The sequence below is a fragment of the Canis aureus genome, chromosome 20, assembly GCF_053574225.1.
Source record: "Canis aureus isolate CA01 chromosome 20, VMU_Caureus_v.1.0, whole genome shotgun sequence".
Classification (NCBI taxonomy): Eukaryota; Metazoa; Chordata; class Mammalia; order Carnivora; family Canidae; genus Canis; species Canis aureus.
In genome coordinates, this window is record NC_135630.1 from 32,478,296 (window position 1) to 32,496,822 (window position 18,527).

The 18,527-nt window shown below is 40.6% G+C and overlaps 1 protein-coding gene and 1 pseudogene across 2 annotated transcripts in view; one reads left to right on the plus strand and one right to left on the minus strand.

The window, feature by feature from the left end:
- Window positions 1-18,527, minus strand: part of CNTNAP5 (contactin associated protein family member 5) — a 796,713-nt gene that overhangs the window by 262,544 nt on the left and 515,642 nt on the right. For both annotated transcript variants that reach the window (XM_077861335.1, XM_077861336.1), the window contains exon 12: window positions 16,979-17,098. In XM_077861335.1, the coding sequence (XP_077717461.1) occupies window positions 16,979-17,098 (120 nt within the window). The remainder of the gene's footprint in view (window positions 1-16,978; window positions 17,099-18,527) is intronic.
- On the plus strand, window positions 8,917-10,659 carry LOC144291657 (elongation factor 1-alpha 1 pseudogene; annotated as a pseudogene).

The following is an 18,527-nucleotide window of genomic DNA, read 5'->3' on the forward strand; positions in this document are numbered from 1 at the left end:
GCACCCATGCACACACACACACACACACACTCACTCACACACACACATTTCCAAGTTCTGTCCACTGAAATGGACTAGATGTAATAAGCAAACCTAACACCTAGATTCTAATTTCCAAATACCATTTGCTATGAAAATGTGTCTTTTGCTTCTTTGGGAAAACCCCTGAGTCTTAGTCTAAGCAAGGCAAATCCAAGGTAACATCTGGTAGAAAACAAGGAAGTACTCCAAGATTAATGGAGGCAGGTAAGAAAGACACAGGAACAGAATTAGTGGGATCATAACTAGCTGTATTTGGGGCAATTTGAACATCAAAATATATAACAATAATAGTGACATTTCAAAATGAGATAATTTATGAGTCTAGAGCAACACAAGAGAGGTGGAGGCAAGGCAAGGGATAAAAAGCTTTTCTGGGAAAAAAAAAAGACTCTTCTGTAGAGAAGAATGCAGAATGACAGCTGAAAATGCAGAAGGAATTATAGGATTAGTAAAACAGCATTTTACAAATTCCAGTGTAATAGCATATGGGTTAGGGTCATTCCTGGACGGGGAGGAAATGTTTGGGAACTGGATAGTCACACAGAGTCTAAATATAACCCCACAGACGATTCACGGATTATAAACATCTTTATAACATAGAGATGCAGAAGTGCTTTAGCCAGTGATGGGGCTGAAGCTCCCCAATAACACCACCTGCCCCCTGGTGGCATGCTCTGGAGAGACAGACATCACCCATGAGGTTTTCTTGCCAAAGTATTCCAACAATAAAGAAATTATCAAAAAAAAAAAAATAAAAAAAATAAAAAAAAAAAGAAATTATCAGAAAACATTCCAAAAAATATGGAACATTTTGCTTAATAACTGGCTGATATCTTCCAAAAAGGTTACTGGGATGAAAACCATACAAAAGAGATGGGTTGGGGAAGGGTATGACAATCAAACCCAACACGTGGACACTCCTTGAATCCTTAATAGACATACAAAAACAAATGCTGGGGATCCCTGGGTGGCGCAGCGGTTTAGCGCCTGCCTTTGGCCCAGGGCGTGATCCTGGAGACCCGGGATCGAGTCCCACGTCGGGCTCCCGGTGCATGGAGCCTGCTTCTCCCTCTGCCTGTGTCTCTGCCTCTCTCTCTCTCTCTCTCTCTGTGACTCATAAATAAATAAAAATTAAAAAAAAATGCTGCCAAAAAAGACATTGTAGGAACAAGATAGACTATATATATTGGATAGTTTTGATTGAATTAATGGTTATGTTCTTATGTGTGGTTTTGGTACTATGGTTATGTAGGGTGATATTTTTGTTCTTAAAGATATGAGCAGAAGTGTTTAGGTTTAAATTTTTCAGTATGTCTACAACTTACTTTCAAAATGCTCAGAAAAAAAAAAAAAAGAAATATTTTATACCAGAAGAAAGGGAAGTGGGAGAGGGGGACAAAAGAGGGAGAGGGAAACGAGGATGGCACAAATGTGCAAATACAGCAAAAGTTTGACATTTGAAGATGCTAGGGGAAAGATGCATGAGTGCTCATGTTGGTGTCCTTTCAACTTTTCTGTAAGTTTGAACATTTTAGAATAAAAACTTTAGGGAGAAAAAGATAATGCTTTTCACAGTACTTCACCTGTAGTAAGTGCTCAAAGCTATCCTACTATGTTCTGATAAATTCATGTGCATTTGCCCTATTACCACCACACACATAACTAAGGACTAATTGGCCTAATAATTATCAAATAGAAAAAAAAATTAGTTTCATATTCAATCATTCACACATGATAGCATATCCATTTTCAAGTGCATATTTATTAATAATGTTGAATTAATTCTCAGGAGTGCATTCAGTATATCAGGTGTTGTGAGTTCATAAAAATTATTAATTATTTGCATTATTGCATCCTCAGAAACCAGAGTCAAGGTTTCTAGGGCTAGGGTGGTAAAAATAAGTAATAATAACTATCATGCATTAAGTATATAATGCCAGGCATTTTTCCTTATGGGTTACATCAATTATCTCATACAAGCCTCATAACCACCTTAAAAATAGGTTCTATTTTTAATTATAGAAGTGGAATCCAAGTAACAGGGAAGTTGAGTAGCTCAATTACATCAGCTAATTTGAGAAAACTAAGAAGTACTAGGGCTTGGATTCAAACCAAGCCCAAGTGGTTTTTTTTTTTTTTTTTTTAAGATTTTATTTATTTATTCACAAGAGACAGAGAGAGAGGCAGAGACACAGGCAGAGGGAGAAGCAGGCCCCATGCAGGGAGCCCGACGTGGGACTCGATCCCAGCACTCCAGGATCACGCCTTGGGCCAAAGGCAGGCTCTAAACCACTGAGCCACCCAGGGATGCCCCAAGCCCAAGTTTTTAATGACAATGCTAGATTTGGTACATGTTTGTCTGTTGTGTGATTTGAAAGAGGAACCATGAGACTGTGACAGACAAAGACATTTCATAATAGAGAGGGATGAGAGCTAGGTCTAAAGAAGTTGGTGAAGGAATGAGATTCCAGAAGAACAGAACTGGGAACAGGGCATTGAGGGCTGGACAGAATGGTGGCAGAGGTGGCACTGTTACATCCGTGTGGCAATTGTCTCAATGGACAGGCTAACCAGTCAATGCTCTTACCAATTTCTCCTTGCAAATATGTTTAACATATTCAAACCCTTGCATCCTGCAAGCACAAGGCTGATGGGTGCTCTCTTGACTTGAATAATAGGAAAATTGCTCCTAGAGAATTTCTCCTCTGCTTCCCCTACTTTGCAGAGAGAGAATGGAATCACTAGCTGCTAGCACATCTTTCTTTTATTCTTTGAAATGTCTAGACTGACTTCAATTCATCATCTGTCTCTGGAATCCTGGGCCCAGAGTAAAAGTGAACAAGAGCAAGTGAGCCTTCTGGGAGGTGCTTTTGACTCCCACCTGTTATTTCACTCTTCCAGACAAGGAAAGCATTCACACCAATCATAGCAGTTTCAAAATACATGGGTGAGCCAGGAGCCCTCAAAGAAGATCAAGGGCCCTTAGGCACCTACCTGCTCATTGCATCTCCACATCTGCGACTCTACTGAGCTCAACAGGATTTATTTATTCCTCTTTTTCCCTCTCTACCCAGCCCTGGGATAACTATCTTTCACGGTCAAGATCAAGATGTAAGCCCTATGTCTCCCACAAAGCCTTTCTTGATTGCTCCTATATCTGAATTCCTTCAACATCTAGATCTTCCTATGATAATGGTACTTGCTGATGATGGCTTCTATTTCAGAAGCTCTTAGAGAATGCCACATTTTGGATTGAGTGCATTAAGCACATCACTCACTTAATTTTATTTAATCTACACATCAGCACATTGGGGTAAGTGTAACTGATCATCCCTATTATACAGATGAGGCAATTGAGTCTCTTAGAAGTTAATGTTCCTGGGATTCCACGGCTGTCAAATCTACAAGATAATTGCATGACTTAAATAGAATGACCTAGATAAAAGTGCTTTAAGAGCTAGAAGTTAAATATGAGATTCCTGGGCATAGAGGCTAGTGGTTTACAATAGCTTATAGAGCACAGTATCAAAAAAAAAAAAAAACAAAAAAAACCCACATTGATTGGACTGTGCCCTGATCCCCACAGCACTAAAAGGAAGGGATCACCAGATATTTGTAATACAAATGTGCCGCAAAAGATCTACCAGGAGGGTGCCAGGATAGGTCCTGTGTTCAGGTGTTAAGAAGAACAGCTCTTTTAGTCACTGACCAGGTCCCTCTTAGAAGTGGGAAATGAATAAGGACCCAACTTGTTAATGGTTAAACACTGTGCTAATCACCTGATGGAGTAATTTTTCCAAAGTTTGATATCTTTAGGTACTTATTAAAAATACTATTTCTGATCACTGTCCTAAACCTACTGAATAACCATTTATGAGGATATCCTACAAAATAGCATTTTAAACATTTATCCCAGGTCATCCTTTGGGGAAATAAAATTTAGGATTCTTTGCTTTATATAATTCTCATGCAATATTCAGAAAACTTTGAAAGGTCTCCATTTTATAGATGAGGAAGCTGGTATGAGGAAGCTGGTAATAAGGGAGGTAAAGTGGATATTAGAGAGACCTCATTCCTTCAGGGTCATTTCCTTGAGAAGTTTTCCACTGTGTTATTGACCAATGAATGACAGCAGGACAAACCAGGGGGAGCCAGAGGAAGCGTCTGTTTGGACACATGGGTCTTCCTTTGCCTCAGGACCCCTGTGTCACCTGTCCTAGGGACCCAGAGATAGGAAGTGCACACCCAGTTCCAACTTATGGCTAACATGTCAACTTGTGAGACCCGGGACAAGTAATTCAGCCTCTCGATTTCAGTGTCCTACTCTACAAAATGGAAAGAATGATACCCTTGTCACATGATTGCCAGAAAAACTGAATGACATCATGAATATAAAGTACCTAACATGGTGCCTCATACCAGTATCTACTGGCCCAGTTAAATGTTGGCTGTTTCTACTACAAAACCTTGCTCAGAGGATAGCTCTTCAGGGACACCTTCTCTGACCACCATCCCCAGTCTTCTTGATCCCTTGATTCAACCCTGCCTTCCCTGTACTATCATGTACCATCTATTGACTTCTATTTTATTTTCTTCACCATGTATAAATAATCTGATTACAATATCTGTCTCTGTCTCCCAACTGAGTTCCTTAAGGACAAGGACAGACATTCATTTTGTAACCTTGACACTTAACTCAGTCACTTCCCAAAAGTTTATGTGAATGGCTTAATTTCTGAATGACCACCTGAATAACTGAGTGAGTGCCTGACTCAAAGAATGAATGAATAATGTATAAGTAATTGCACACATGAAAAATAAATGCAGAAGTAAATACATGTGAGAATTAATGAGTAAATAAATGAGAGACGAATAAAGAAATTCAAGAAATCAGTAAATGTGTTAGTAAAGTATGTATGTGTGAATGAGTGAATAAGCAAATAGATGAATGAAAATCACATTGCAATCATCCTCCTATCTTCTGTCCTGAGCCTTCTGTTCTCATCCACGTGGTTGGAGTCAACTGGCCGTGCTAAATGGGTGTGTGAAAGGAATTTCTCTAAGTGCTTGTTAAAATTCTTGGCAATTCAAAGGTGACAATGCTTTAATTTCAGGGTAATGCTACAGCTTTATGACTTAGTAGTTTTATTTAATGGCCCAATTTAGCAGGAGATTATGCCTCCTGCCACTAGCCCGGAGAGAACACTTTAACACTCACACATTCGACACTAGCAGATCTGCTCCCTAGCTTCACCTAAGAGACCAGCCTTCTGGAAGCCCTGTGAGGTCACCACACCTTGGCTGACAGCATATCAAACAGGGAGAGAGACACTTCAAAAAAGTTTCCTTCCTCTAAATTGTTGAATTGCCATTCTTCCTCAGCCTAAACCAGTCCTCTAGAAAACACTTAATTTACAGAAAGCAAATTGTCCCTCTGAAATATAAGCAACAATACAAGTATTATTCCAACTGATTAAACTGCTAGTGAGCCACGGCACGTATGTCATCCATGAGTGAGTCTCAAGCGGGAAATGTGCTTGTGCCACCTGGGGACAGGGACACAGCTTGCTGGCTCCTCCCCAGGATGAGCTGAGCCTGCTTCCCAGAGAGACAGTGGGAAGGGAAGGGGAAAGAAGAGAAGGAAAAAGACCTATCTTTCCTCTACTACCTGATCTGCGTCAGCCATTCTCTGACATTCTTTAAATGTTAGCTCATTTAATTGTGTATATACCAATCACAAAATCATGTACAGAGATAGAAACCAAGATCCAAAGATTGAGGGCCTTGCCCATGGTCCCAAGACAATAATTATAATAGATATTAATTATAATAATTTGAAGGATGTAATAAGCACCAGGACTTGCTCTAAGACTTTTAATTAATGCGTATGAACTCACTTACCCTCACAACCATGCCCTTCAAAATTGTAAACCATGAAGAAGGAGCTTGGGATTTGCACAGGTAGAAGGGCATGGGAGGCACAGTTAGACCTGGGTTTTCAAAAGATCCCCCCAGCTGTTGTACGAAATATGAATTAGAGTGGGGAAGGCTGAGAACTAGGGTTTGTTTCCTTTTTTTTTTTTTTTTTTTTTTACCACAAGTACAGGGCATTATAAACTCTGTGGACTTAGGGGACCATATCTTAATCATTTCTATATTCTCAATGCCTTGTCAGTGCCTGGCCCAAGCAGACAAGCAATGGATACTGATTTAAAGTAAGAGAGGAAAGTGCTTCCTAGGCCTTTGAACACACCAGACAAAGGAACTGCTTTAAGTCTGGTGGCTATAATTGGAACCTTGTTTATATAACTTATTAGCCTCATTAACATATTTGTGAAGTAAAAACAATTCCAGGTATTTCATAGTGATGCATCTTGAACTAACCCAGTACCCTGTAGATATCTGGCACAGTTGTATGCAGTCTATAATCAAATGACAATTTTTTTGGCAACCATACTTCTGCAATGATGGCTGTCTAACTTATAATGAAAGGCAAGCTTGAGAATTTGAGCCTCAATTGTTCTTACAGAAGACATTGTCAAGGAAGTTAACATTTCCTTTTTGTGCCCTATAAACGTACATGTGTGCGTAAGTGCAATGTTTGGGCTAGAAGCCAGCAGGGCAATGCCGATAGGAGGTGCTAGGACAGAACTTCATTACAGATGCACAAGATGGCAACAACTGAATTCTACTTCTTCTTGGTGTAAAATACAGCTTCTGAAAATTAACAACATACTAAGAAACTCAGAGAAAGATAAATGTGATATAATTTGGTTCCATGTAATGGTCATGGGTAACTCTTGTTTCTTTACACTGATAGACCCTTGTGCAGCCCATATACAAACTGTAAATTTGCAGACATCGCTCTAACTTTTAAAGCAAGGCTGTTAGACCTGAGTGGACACGTTTCTTTCTTTCTGTCAATAGTCTGGATGATAATCTATTACCTGCAATCACACTGTACAATTATGTGCAGGAATATTAGAGAGACTTCAATTGCAGCTTCTGTACCTACTCCATTATGCATGCTTTGATGAGTTTTAATGAAAACAGAGCCTGCTGCCAAAGAAAGGAGAAACAGAGCATCATAATAACGAGTGATAAGATATGGAGACTTGTAAGGTGGTTTGCAAATGGATTATGAGCTGTTTGAGAATGAAAAACAAGTTTTGCTTTAGAGATTTGACTAAACAGTCCTTGTAAACTCCTTGCAATGCCTGATGATTGCTGTATAGGTCTAGATACACGAAATTGGCATTGTATCCATCAAGGGAGAAAATAAATGTGTTTTTGTTAGTGGTTCTGAACAAACAATTTTGCATATCAATATGCAATTGTACTGTATACAGAGGAGAAACAGTGCCTGTCTGGCAAACATCTTTTAACATGTTGACAAGGTGTCCTGTTAACATTAAAAATGGCAAAATGGAAGCTGCATAGAATGAGTTTAAATGTCAAGTTCTAAGGAAAATCTTGTCAGAATGCCCCACCTCTCTAATTATGCTTTATCAGTACTAGAAACTCTCCCTCAGGAGTACTAGAAGCTCCCTCCAGGCTCCTAGAGCCTCAGAAACCTCATGGCATCTACAGAAGGATCACAGACTTTATCACTGGCAAGAGGAGACAGGTATCTTTTACAGCTAGGATGATTATACAGATATTATATATACTGGGACAGCAGTGAGAGAGAATGAGGGCATGATTAATCATTAAACCAGGATATTTGGTTAACCAGTTTCATGATCATGTGCTTCTTGGGCCAGGGAAGTTTGCATATGTGTTCTAATCTCCACATTAATCTTGAAGGCAGCCATTTTTAACATCTTCATTTCACTGATAAGTAATACAAGATCCAGAAATACTAAATGACTTGTCCAAGGTCACACACAGCTGGAATGTGCCAGCACTAGAATCTGAATTCCAGTGTGAGTCCCAAACATCTGCTATTCCCATTGGTCATCCCTGTGTTTGAAGAAAAGAAGGGATTTGGGGAAGGCCATCAGAAGGAGGTCTTGGAGGCAATGGGAACAATGAGCATTTGCATTCTTGGATTTGTAGAAGACGTTGCACATAGTAGAAATGACTCAAACCCAGTTAAATCAGACACTGAGGCAGCATCCACAGTTCTAAAAACTGCTATTGATTTAATGGGACAGGACTTTAAGATATATTAGTAAGAGTAGAAAAAAAAGGGGGAAGGTAGAAATTAATATTTAATTTGGCTGAGATTTTTCAGAGTTTCATTTACACTGAACTCATTGGAATTTTCATAAAGTAGATTCAGGATTCATCACCTCCTGTCCCTCATTTTCCGTCAAGGAGTTGGAAGATCCATGAGTACACACAAGTAGACACTAGCAGCTATAATGTAATGTGATGTCATGATAGAAATAGAAAGGAGAGGAGATCACAGAGTCAGAGCACCTAGACTATAGGCACTCCAAGTCTATTAGACCCAGTCGTCCAGAAAAACAGAGCCAACCGGATGTGAGTATAAATATCTACCCATATCTATATATGTGTAAGTCTATCATGTATCTATCAATCAATCTATCAATCAATTTTAAGGAATTGAGTTACAAGATCATGGAGACCCAGCAAAGAATTGCATTTGGAGTCTGAAGGCTGTCTGCTGGCAGAATTTCTTTTTGCTTGGTAGAGGTCAGTCTCTGTTCTACCAAGGGCTTGAACTTATCGGAGGAGGCCCATTCACATATTGGAGGGTAATCTGCTTTGCTCACAGTTCACGGATTTAAATGTTACTCTCATTTAAAAACACCCTCACAGAAATATTAATGTAGTTGTGACCCAATATCTAGGCACCATGGTCCAGCCAAGTTGAAACATCAAATTGATCATTGCACTGGCTTTTTCACAACAGGTTTGCCACCAGAACACAGGTGTCATGAAAACCACCGCTAAACCTAAATCAAAATGGGAAAGGAAAAGACTCACATCAACATCGTCCTCATTGGACACGTAGATTCGGGCAAGTCTACCACTACTGGCCACCTGATCTACAAATGTGGTGGGATCGACAAAAGAACTATTGAAAAATTTGAGAAGGAGGCTGCTGAGGTGGGAAAAGGCTCCTTCAAGTATGCCTGGGTCTTGGATAAACTGAAAGCTGAATGTGAACGAGGTATCACCATTGATATCTCCCTGTGGAAATTCGAGACCAGCAAGTATTATGTGACCATCATTGATGCCCCAGGACACAGAGACTTTATCAAAAACATGATTACAGGCACATCTCAGGCTGACTGTGCTGTCCTGATTGTTGCCACTGGTGTTGGTGAATTTGAAGCAGGGTCTCCAAGAATGGGCAGACCCGTGAGATGCCCTTCTGGCTTACACACTGGGTGTAAAACAACTAATTGTTGGCATTAACAAAATGGATTCCACTGAACCCCCCTACAGCCAGAAGAGATACGAGGAAGTCGTTAAGGAAGTCAGCACCTGCATTAAGAAAATTGGCTACAACCCCAACACAAATTGGCATTTGTGCCAATTTCTAGTTGGAATGGTGACAACATGCTGGAGCCAAGTGCTAACATGCCTTGGTTCAAGGGATGGAAAGTCACCCGTAAAGATGGGAATGCCAGTGGAACCACACTGCTTGAAGCTCTGGATCGCATTCTGCCACCAACTCCTCCAACTGATAAGCCCTTGCGTCTGCCTTTCCAGGACGTCTACAAAATTGGTGGTATTGGTACTGTCCCAGTGAGCTGAGGGGAGACTGATGTTCTTAAGCCTGGCATGGTGGTCACCTTTGCTCCAGTTAATGTTACAACTGAAGTAAAGTCTGTTGAAATGCACCATGAAGCTTTGAGTGAGGCTCTACCTGGGAACGATGTGGGCTTCAATGTCAAGAACGTATCTGTCAAAGATGTTCGTCGTGACAACATGGCTGGTGACAGCAAAATTGACCCACCAATGGAAGCAGCTGGCTTCATGGCTCGGGTGATTATCCTGAACCATCCAGACCAAATCAGTGCTGGATATGCACCTCTGATGGATTGTCACACAGCTCACATTGCTTGCAAGTTTGTTGAGCTGATGGAGAAGATAGATCGTTGTTCTGGAAAAAAGCTGGAAGATGGTCCTAAGTTCTTGAAATCTGGGGATGCTGCCATTGTTGATATGGTTCCTGGCAAACCTATGTGTGTTAAGAGATTCTCTGACTATCCTTCTCTGGGCTGTTTTGATGTTCATGACATGAGACAGAGGGTTGCTGTGGATGTCATCAAAGCAGTGGACAAGAAGGCAGCTGGAGCTGGCAAAGTCACCAAGTCTGCCCAGAAAGCTCAGAAGGCTAAATGAGTTTTATCCCCAATACCTGCCACCCCAGTCTTAACCAGTGGTAGAAGAATGGTCTCAGAACTGTTTGTGTCAATTGACCATTTAAGCTTAATAGTAAAAGACTGGTTAATGATAACAATGCATCGTAAAACCTTCAGAAGGAAAGGAGAATGTGTTGTGGACCATTTGTTTTTTTGTGTGTGCATGTGTGGCAGTTTTAAGTTATTAGTTTTTAAAATCAGTACTTTTTAATGGAAACAACTTGACCAAAAATCTGTCATAGAATTTTAAGACCCATTAAAACAAAAGTTTAATGAGAAAAAAAAAAAAATCATTGTACTGAGGGAAGCAGGAAACACCCAAGAAGTCTCATTCTCCTATCTTTCAACCCCAGCTTCCTGCACAGATTCCTCAGATGTTCACTAATTTCAACTACATTCTGTGCCCTGGTCTTTCTCCATTCCCATCTTCTCCTTTGTATTGATCCCAGTGCCCAGAACTCCCTCACTTCCTGATGGCATCCAACCTACTCTACAGGCCCACCTTATATGAATTTTCTCCCAGCAACCTAACTCTGAGTCCTTGTTGTCTTAAATGCACTCCTCCCTACTTGCCCAACTGGATTGACACAGCCAAGGATGACCACAAACTTCACATCATTGGCTTAATTATCCACATGAAGGCCAGGAGTTTTTACCACCAGGTAGTGGTAAAAGGGGCCCGGTGCCCCTTTTAACAAAACATTACATTTTTGTATGCCATAGTTTCTCTTAATGGTCTATGTGTCCCTCAGTTAATCACCAACTGAGTGACTTACCAACTTTTAGTTCATTAGCTCTCTTGGTCTCTTGTTCAATGCATGTTTCTTGCATTTATCTTTTTTTAAGATTGTATTTATTTATTTAAAGGGGGGGGGCAGAGGCAAAAGGAAAGACAATTTCAAGCAGTGCTGAGTACAAAGCCTGACCTGGGGTTCAATCCCACCACTCTGAGATCATGACCTGAGCTGAAATCAAGAGTTGATGTCCATATGATTGAGCCACTCAGGCACCCCTCTTGCATTCATCTTAATCTCACTCCCATTTAACGTGCAACGGGAGGTCCTTTCTGCTTGAAGTTGAAATCTATTAAACAAATCCATGCTTCCTATATTTGCATGCTTTGTGGATTTTGCTGATAGCTCCTACCTCACCACCATCCTTGATCCTCAATGAATTCTAATCATTTGCTTCCCCAGACTTCTTTGCACAGTTCTTTAAACAGGCTAACCTCGATATTTTCCATTTGCCCCCTAGCAATGCACTCTCCATCTGTCTGCTGCCTTCTCTGAGCCCAGAAAGGCTGATGAAAAACACTGCATCAACAATTGCTCTTGCCTTCTGAATTCTAGCTGGGTTCTCAGCGGAGACACAGGGAAGAGACTGGACAGTACAAGAATAGATAGTGCATTCTCCAAGCTCCTAGTTGGCTATTCCCTCACAGGAGTTTACAGTTCTCTCAAGAACCCCTTCTCTGCATGCTGCCTTCCTTCCCACTCTGGAAACACCCCTCCCTTCACCTCCATGGGCCTGATGGTGGGAACAGCCCCTCTGCTACTAGCTCTGCTGAGTGTTCCCCTTCCAGTAATTTCCTTTTGTAGGCTCACACCTTTGTAAACAGTCACTAATTTGAGCAAGCCCTCTGAGTGATCCACTCTCCTCAAGATAAGGGAACAGTGCTACAGTCCATGCATTATATGAGAATGGCCTCTTCCGGCTAGTGCTCAGAAAATGGTTCATCTCTCATTCAGGGACAGTTAACCAGTCTGTATACTCAATAACTGCCTATGATAAAATATTCCTTCTCTTCCCTGAAATTGACTTAGTAGATTTCCTTGCTGGGAAACTATGTTCAGATTATGGACCTTCAACAGCTTTTGCTTGCCCCTACTCAAATAAATGTGATCCTTTCCTATTCTTTCAGCCTGATGACTTCCTTAGTGTTCTAAACTGGCAGCTCATCTTGGTGAGTTTGGTGGGCCCCACAAATATGCAGGCTCAGGGGACCCTTGAACTTTCTTCCTGACCTTCATTTACTCTTCCTGGAAATGTCTTCTTCTTCTTCTTCTTCTTCTTCTTCTTCTTCTTCTTCTTCTTCTCCTTCTCCTTCTTCTTCCTTCTTTTCTTTTAGATTTTATTTATTTATTCATGAGAGACACAGAGAGAGAGGCAGAAGGTAGAGACCTAGGCAGAGGGAGAAGCAGGTTCCCTGTGGGGAGTCTAACGCGGGACTCAATCCCAGGACCCCACGATCATACCCTGAGCCAAAGGAAGATGCTCAACCACTGAGCCACCCAGACGTCCCTCTCCTTTTCCCCTTCTTATGTCCAGTTCCTACTCCCCATCCAGGTTCTAGAGATATGTTGCCTGCCTGCCCAAAAGCCCTTGGACTCTATAGGAGACTGGGTTAGGGTGTCCCTCCAGTGGGATCCCAGAACACTATACATACCCTGTCATGAGCCTTATAATTGCTTCTGTGTCTTTTCTATGATTAAGGAGACTGCAAAGGAGACTGAAATGATACCATTATAGGTTGAATTCTGTGCAAAAAGATACGTGGAAGTACTAACCCTTGACATCTGTGTGTGTGACCTTAGTTGAAAATAGGTTCTTTGCAATGTAATCAACCTAGGATGTGATACTCCATTAGAGTAGATCCTAATCCAATATGACTAATATCTGTATAAGAAAAGAAGAAACAGACACATGAGAGGAAAAAATTACATGTGACCCTGACATGGAAGCAGGGTGACAATATGGGGAGGCAGTCACCAAAATGTTGCTGTTAAGGCCTAGGAATGCCCAGAGGTAGGCAATCCAGCAGAAGGCAGAAGAGGCAAGAAAGGATTCTCCCCTACAGGTTTCAGAGGTAGTGTGCCCCTAAAGAACCTTGATTTTGGACTTGCAGCCTCCAGAACTGTGACACATACATTTCTGGATATTTTTAAGCCACTCAATTTGTTACAGCAGCCTAGAGAAACTTATACAGGCACTATTTTGTATACCCTTAGCAGTATGCACAGTGCCTGAAATGTGCAAACTTATATTGAGCTGAACTGAATTGTAAATCATATATAGAGATGTTAGAAGTAGGCCAAATGTTTATTCCTACTGAAACTTTTTATCTTCTTTACCATAATTTCACTCAACACTCCATCCAAATGGTAGGCCTTCCCTCTCTCCTATCCACTAGTGCTGCGGTGAACCAACTTAAAACACAGCGTGGGATATGGCAGGCACACTGTCAAAACGTGTAGAGGTTTAGATTCAGTCCACTTTATAAATAAGCCTAATCACCCCCTTTGGTTACTCCCATTAATTGACATACCATCTCCATGCAGAGATCATGCTGCCTTCCAGTGAATGGGACCTTTGCTTTGTGAGCTTTTGAGGAGCTCTTCTCCCCAAGACCACCCTGTGCTAGGTGACATGCACAGACATAAATCTCCTGGATGGGGTAAGGTGCCACCTCGCCTATAGGAATAGGAAGCCAATGTTCCCCCAGGGCACATTGTGAAGAGAGATGCAGCTGAGATTGAATTTACTGTTTTCCAAACTAAAACCTGTCCTTCACCCTCCTGACATCTATTTGCAAGTATCTGTAGACTTCTTAGGAGAAACATCTCCTTTTCTGTCAAGCCTCAAATGATCTCTCAGGGAATTCTAAATGAGGTAGGCCTGTGAGACCACCTGGCCCCAGATCCTTATTTTAGGATTCCCAGATCTTATTTATGTGTAACTAGGCCAGGGGCACTCAGCTGACTGGCGCAAGGTGCAGAGAGAGAATCCAGGTCCCCCGCCTTCTGGTGTCATTTATACTCTGTGCGATTACCCCAATAATGCTGCTGGAAAGTGCAGAGAACAGCGTGTTTTGTGTTTTCAGAGAGTGGAGTTAGGCACAGAGTCTCCCTCCACCCCACCCCACACTGTTCTGTGTCCTCTCTTCTCTTTGTCCATTCCTTCTGTCCCTCCTCCTCTCTCTTCCCTCAGCCACTTTGTCACACTTCTATTGGTGTCACAAGTCACTCATACTTAACATTTAACACTCAGAAAAATATGTATCTGATTATCATTATATATTTATGTATTAAAATGTGTGTTGGTTAAATATGAGAATTACAGAATTTAGCCTGTACCAAGGTTTGCTTTTATTTCTATAGTTCTTTTAGAAAACAAAAATGAAAGCAAAACTGTTTTGCAACTCCATGTAACCAGAAAAGCATAGTTAAAGAAATGCCCACTAATTCCTAATCAAGCATATGAACTCCAGGACACAACCCTGAGGTCCTGATTCCTTTAGTATCACATCAGCAAAACAGCAACCTTTAAAGTACAAGTAAGAATTCCTCTTTAGCCACTCCTGGACAAAATATCATACATACATCCCAAGAGAAACCTTTACAAAGAATCAGGGAGCACCATGTTAATAAGACCTATGAATGAATTATACTCCCCATGACATACTATTTTGAAGAGTTTTAAAAATTTCAGCTATATTTAATGCATATATTTTAGTCTCAAAATATACTTTCATGATATAAAGGCAAGTCTATGTTTGTTCTATCAAATTCATGATTTTAAAATATATATTTAAAAATATATACATTCATAGAAGAAACACACAAATATTCACAGAAAAAAAAAAAATCCCAAGGAAATCCTAACAAAATAACAACAGCAATCTGTGGATTGTGGTTTATAGGTAAGTTTAACAATTTCTTCAGACCTTGTTTTTTCCTTAAATTTTCTATAATTAATATTGATTTATTTTATAACAAAAATAAAATCACTGTATAAAGCAAAACATAAGCAATACAAAGTATCCAATTACTGTTTGAATGATATAAATTATTACTGCACCAGAAGGTTTTGTTTGCTTCCTGAGTCTTGACTATTAGTCCCAGTATTTATTACCTCGAGCAAGTCATGAAATTCTCATATTTTCTTTCCTTCTATGTAAGATAGAGATAAAAATATCTAACTCAGGTTTTTATCGTGAGGAGTGCAAGAGATGGTATTGGTAAACTCAGTTCAGCTCCCAAAGGGGGCAGGAGCTGAGCAATCACACCTAATCTCTCTTTAGCAGGCATTGGTGCCCTTGCTCTTATTCTGTAGACAAATCACTTTCTCCATTTTTTGGTAACTTGTAGGCCAGGGACAGTTTGCATCAGAATCATTTAGGTGACTTAGTAAAAGGGCATTTACTGAATTCGAATTTCTCAAGCTAGAAAGTCTGAATTTTTAACAAGAATCCTGGAGTTCCGTTTGTTAATTACATTTTGAAAATACTCAAGATCCACAGAGAAAACTAGTTCTTCACCTATGGTTCAACACTATAGGTTACCGTAACAAAGAAAAGGAAACAGTATCACAAATTCTAATTATGTTATGGGACAGTTGAGAAGCAGCCAGCATATATGCAGTTTGGAGAGATGAAGTATTAAGGAAATGTGATGAAATGCATCTAATTCTGTGTAACTAGCATCTACTGCAGAAAAAGTGTGGCTGTTTGTATCCAGATGAACAAATTGCTAAGTGCCCATAATCACCATTTTTGCAATGGTTTGCTTACATTTGTATCTGTGAAAGTGCATGGCATTTTCCCCAATATTACTGCTTCCTAAGTGAGAGTGTCCATGTCTTATTTCTCTGCAAGCCCTCAGTGCCCACTCCAGCCTGTGACTACAGAAAGAGCTCTTTGAATGTGTGTGCCTTGTTGCAGGAAAGCCTGAGGCCTGAGGACTCAGTGAGCCTTAATATCCCCTACTTTCCTACTTTATTACACGATTCTGCTGTCATTTCCAAAGGTAAGTGCCTGAGACAAACACACAAAAATGTGTATATGCCATTTAAGGACACACAGTGGAGAGTGTACCTGCACTGCTGTATTTTCAAGAACTATTGCATCAGGTTTTGGCTTCATGGAATTATTGTTCAGAATAACTTAGTGATCATATATTGTTTCTAAATCCATGCAATAATTGATTCTCACTATATCTTTCTGCAGTTTAGAAAGAAAGGAGTGGCCAGGAAAATGCAAATAGCTCACTTTTTTTTTTTTTTTTTTTAATTAGGCCTCTACTGGATGACTAGCCTGGCTACTTTCTCCAATACTCATGATTGTGTCTAATCCTCAACTCTGGGAAGAAGGAACTACTTTTCCCATTTCACTGATGATCAACTGAAGCCCAGAGAGCATAAAGGATTCACACTATCCCCGAGGCCAGGCATGAATCACACTTTCTCACTTCCTGACTCAAAGTTCCCTTATTGATTTTGAGTTTTGTTTTTTGTTTATTTAGTTGTTTTTCTTTTCTTTCTGCTTTTGAGTTTTAAGAGAGAAAATGTCCTTGGCAAGCTCTACAGAAAATGCGTCATAGTAAATTCGTGGTTCTGCAGAATGTGATCAAGACCTTTAAGTCTTCCTCTCCCATGAAGATAATTCAGCTCCTAATTTCTATTATTTACTTAAATACACCCTCCCTGAAGTTGGTTCTTTACATTGTTATTTACACACGTCCCCTTCCAGTGGCCCTCCCTCTGCTGTGTACCATCACATAGCTAGGTTAAGCATGAGTGGAGATTCTGATCCTTACCTGTGATGTTGCAGTACACTTGGAGGGGTCCCAATGGCCCGCTGCCATCAGAATCGATGTAGAAGAAGCCAGCTGTGTTCCCTTGATGCCTGTATACCTCGCAGGATTGCTCATACAGAGCTGAAAAGACACAAAGACAGCAGAGATGAAGCTTTGGGAGGCTCTGTGTATCATTTTGGAAGGATCAGTAATTTCTACTAATATTTACTTTCATTGTTGATTCCTTCCCCTTAAATAGCCTTGATTTCCCACTCCCCCCACTCAATTCTTAGCAACCCACTGTCCCAATACTTAATGGAATTGCCTCTCCATTCTTCCTAGCATCCATTCTTCTGAGCAGCTCAGAGGTTCCTCCTCCAAAAAGTCTCCCCTTCCTTCAACTGTGGTCCTTTTCTGCACTCATGTAGGAGCCTGTACTGAGGTAGGATCATCATACACTGCTCTGTCTCCCCAGGAACCCCAGAAGCTGCAAGAGCTGTGGCCCTGTACTGTATGATGCTGTGTCCCAGCACCGGGCACAGTGCCACATTCACAGGAGTTCAAAAGTGTTTGATTAGTGAATGAAAAACTGAATGAATATATATGGTCATGACTTTTTAATTAATAAAATAAAATGACATTATCTTATTTCTGCACATCCAGAACTCAGTATAGTTCCTAAAACATAGAGCAGGTGCCACATCAAGAAGAGTCCATTTTGATTTAACAGCTTGAGTTCCTAATATGTGTCAACAGTGGGGTTGCCACCTGACAACAGACCATGAATGAGGCAATCAGTCTGTGCCGTAGAAAACTCAGAGCCTGACTGTAGCCACAAAGTTGTTTATGTGCACAGAGAGAGGCAGACACGGGTGCCTTGAGATAGGGTACTTTGACCAATATATAGATATGAGAAATTTATAAATCTCATTACAGTAACATGAATGAATTTGGTGGTGTGTAAAGGAGGCATCTGCTGTCTCATGCATGAGAATGTAGAATGTCATCTGATGTTTTAGACAAAATGGTATAGCTCAGAGCAGCAAGTACATATCCAATTATGTCATCCTCCCATGCTTAAAACAGTTCAGTGGCTCCCAACAGCTTTAAAGATATAGCACCAACTCTTCACCTTAGCCAACATGCCCCTGTGACTAATGCCCCATCCCAGAAATATGAAGCTGTACTTTGTCATGATCAAGTGTGAGGGGTGCCTCAGATAATTCATTACCAATAAAGTTCTAAAGCTTGAGAGGGTTTGACTTTTTATAAATTAGAGTGAATTCAAGGTTATCCTTGTACTCCTATAATTCTTTCTTGCAGTCATGCACACTTTCGGAACCAGAGGTAAATGGGTGAGTCATAGTTTTCATCTTATATATTGAGTATAACATATAGTTTACTTCTGTTTGCCCAAATCTAACATACCTGGCTGTGTGCCACACATATGAAAGTCAGCTCTTATGTGTTGTTATCCCTCCCACCACCCCCACACTTCCAAGATGGCGTGAAAGGAGGTACTGCTTTCCCCTGCAGGGTAAAGACCATGCAGGCAACATGTGGGAGTTAC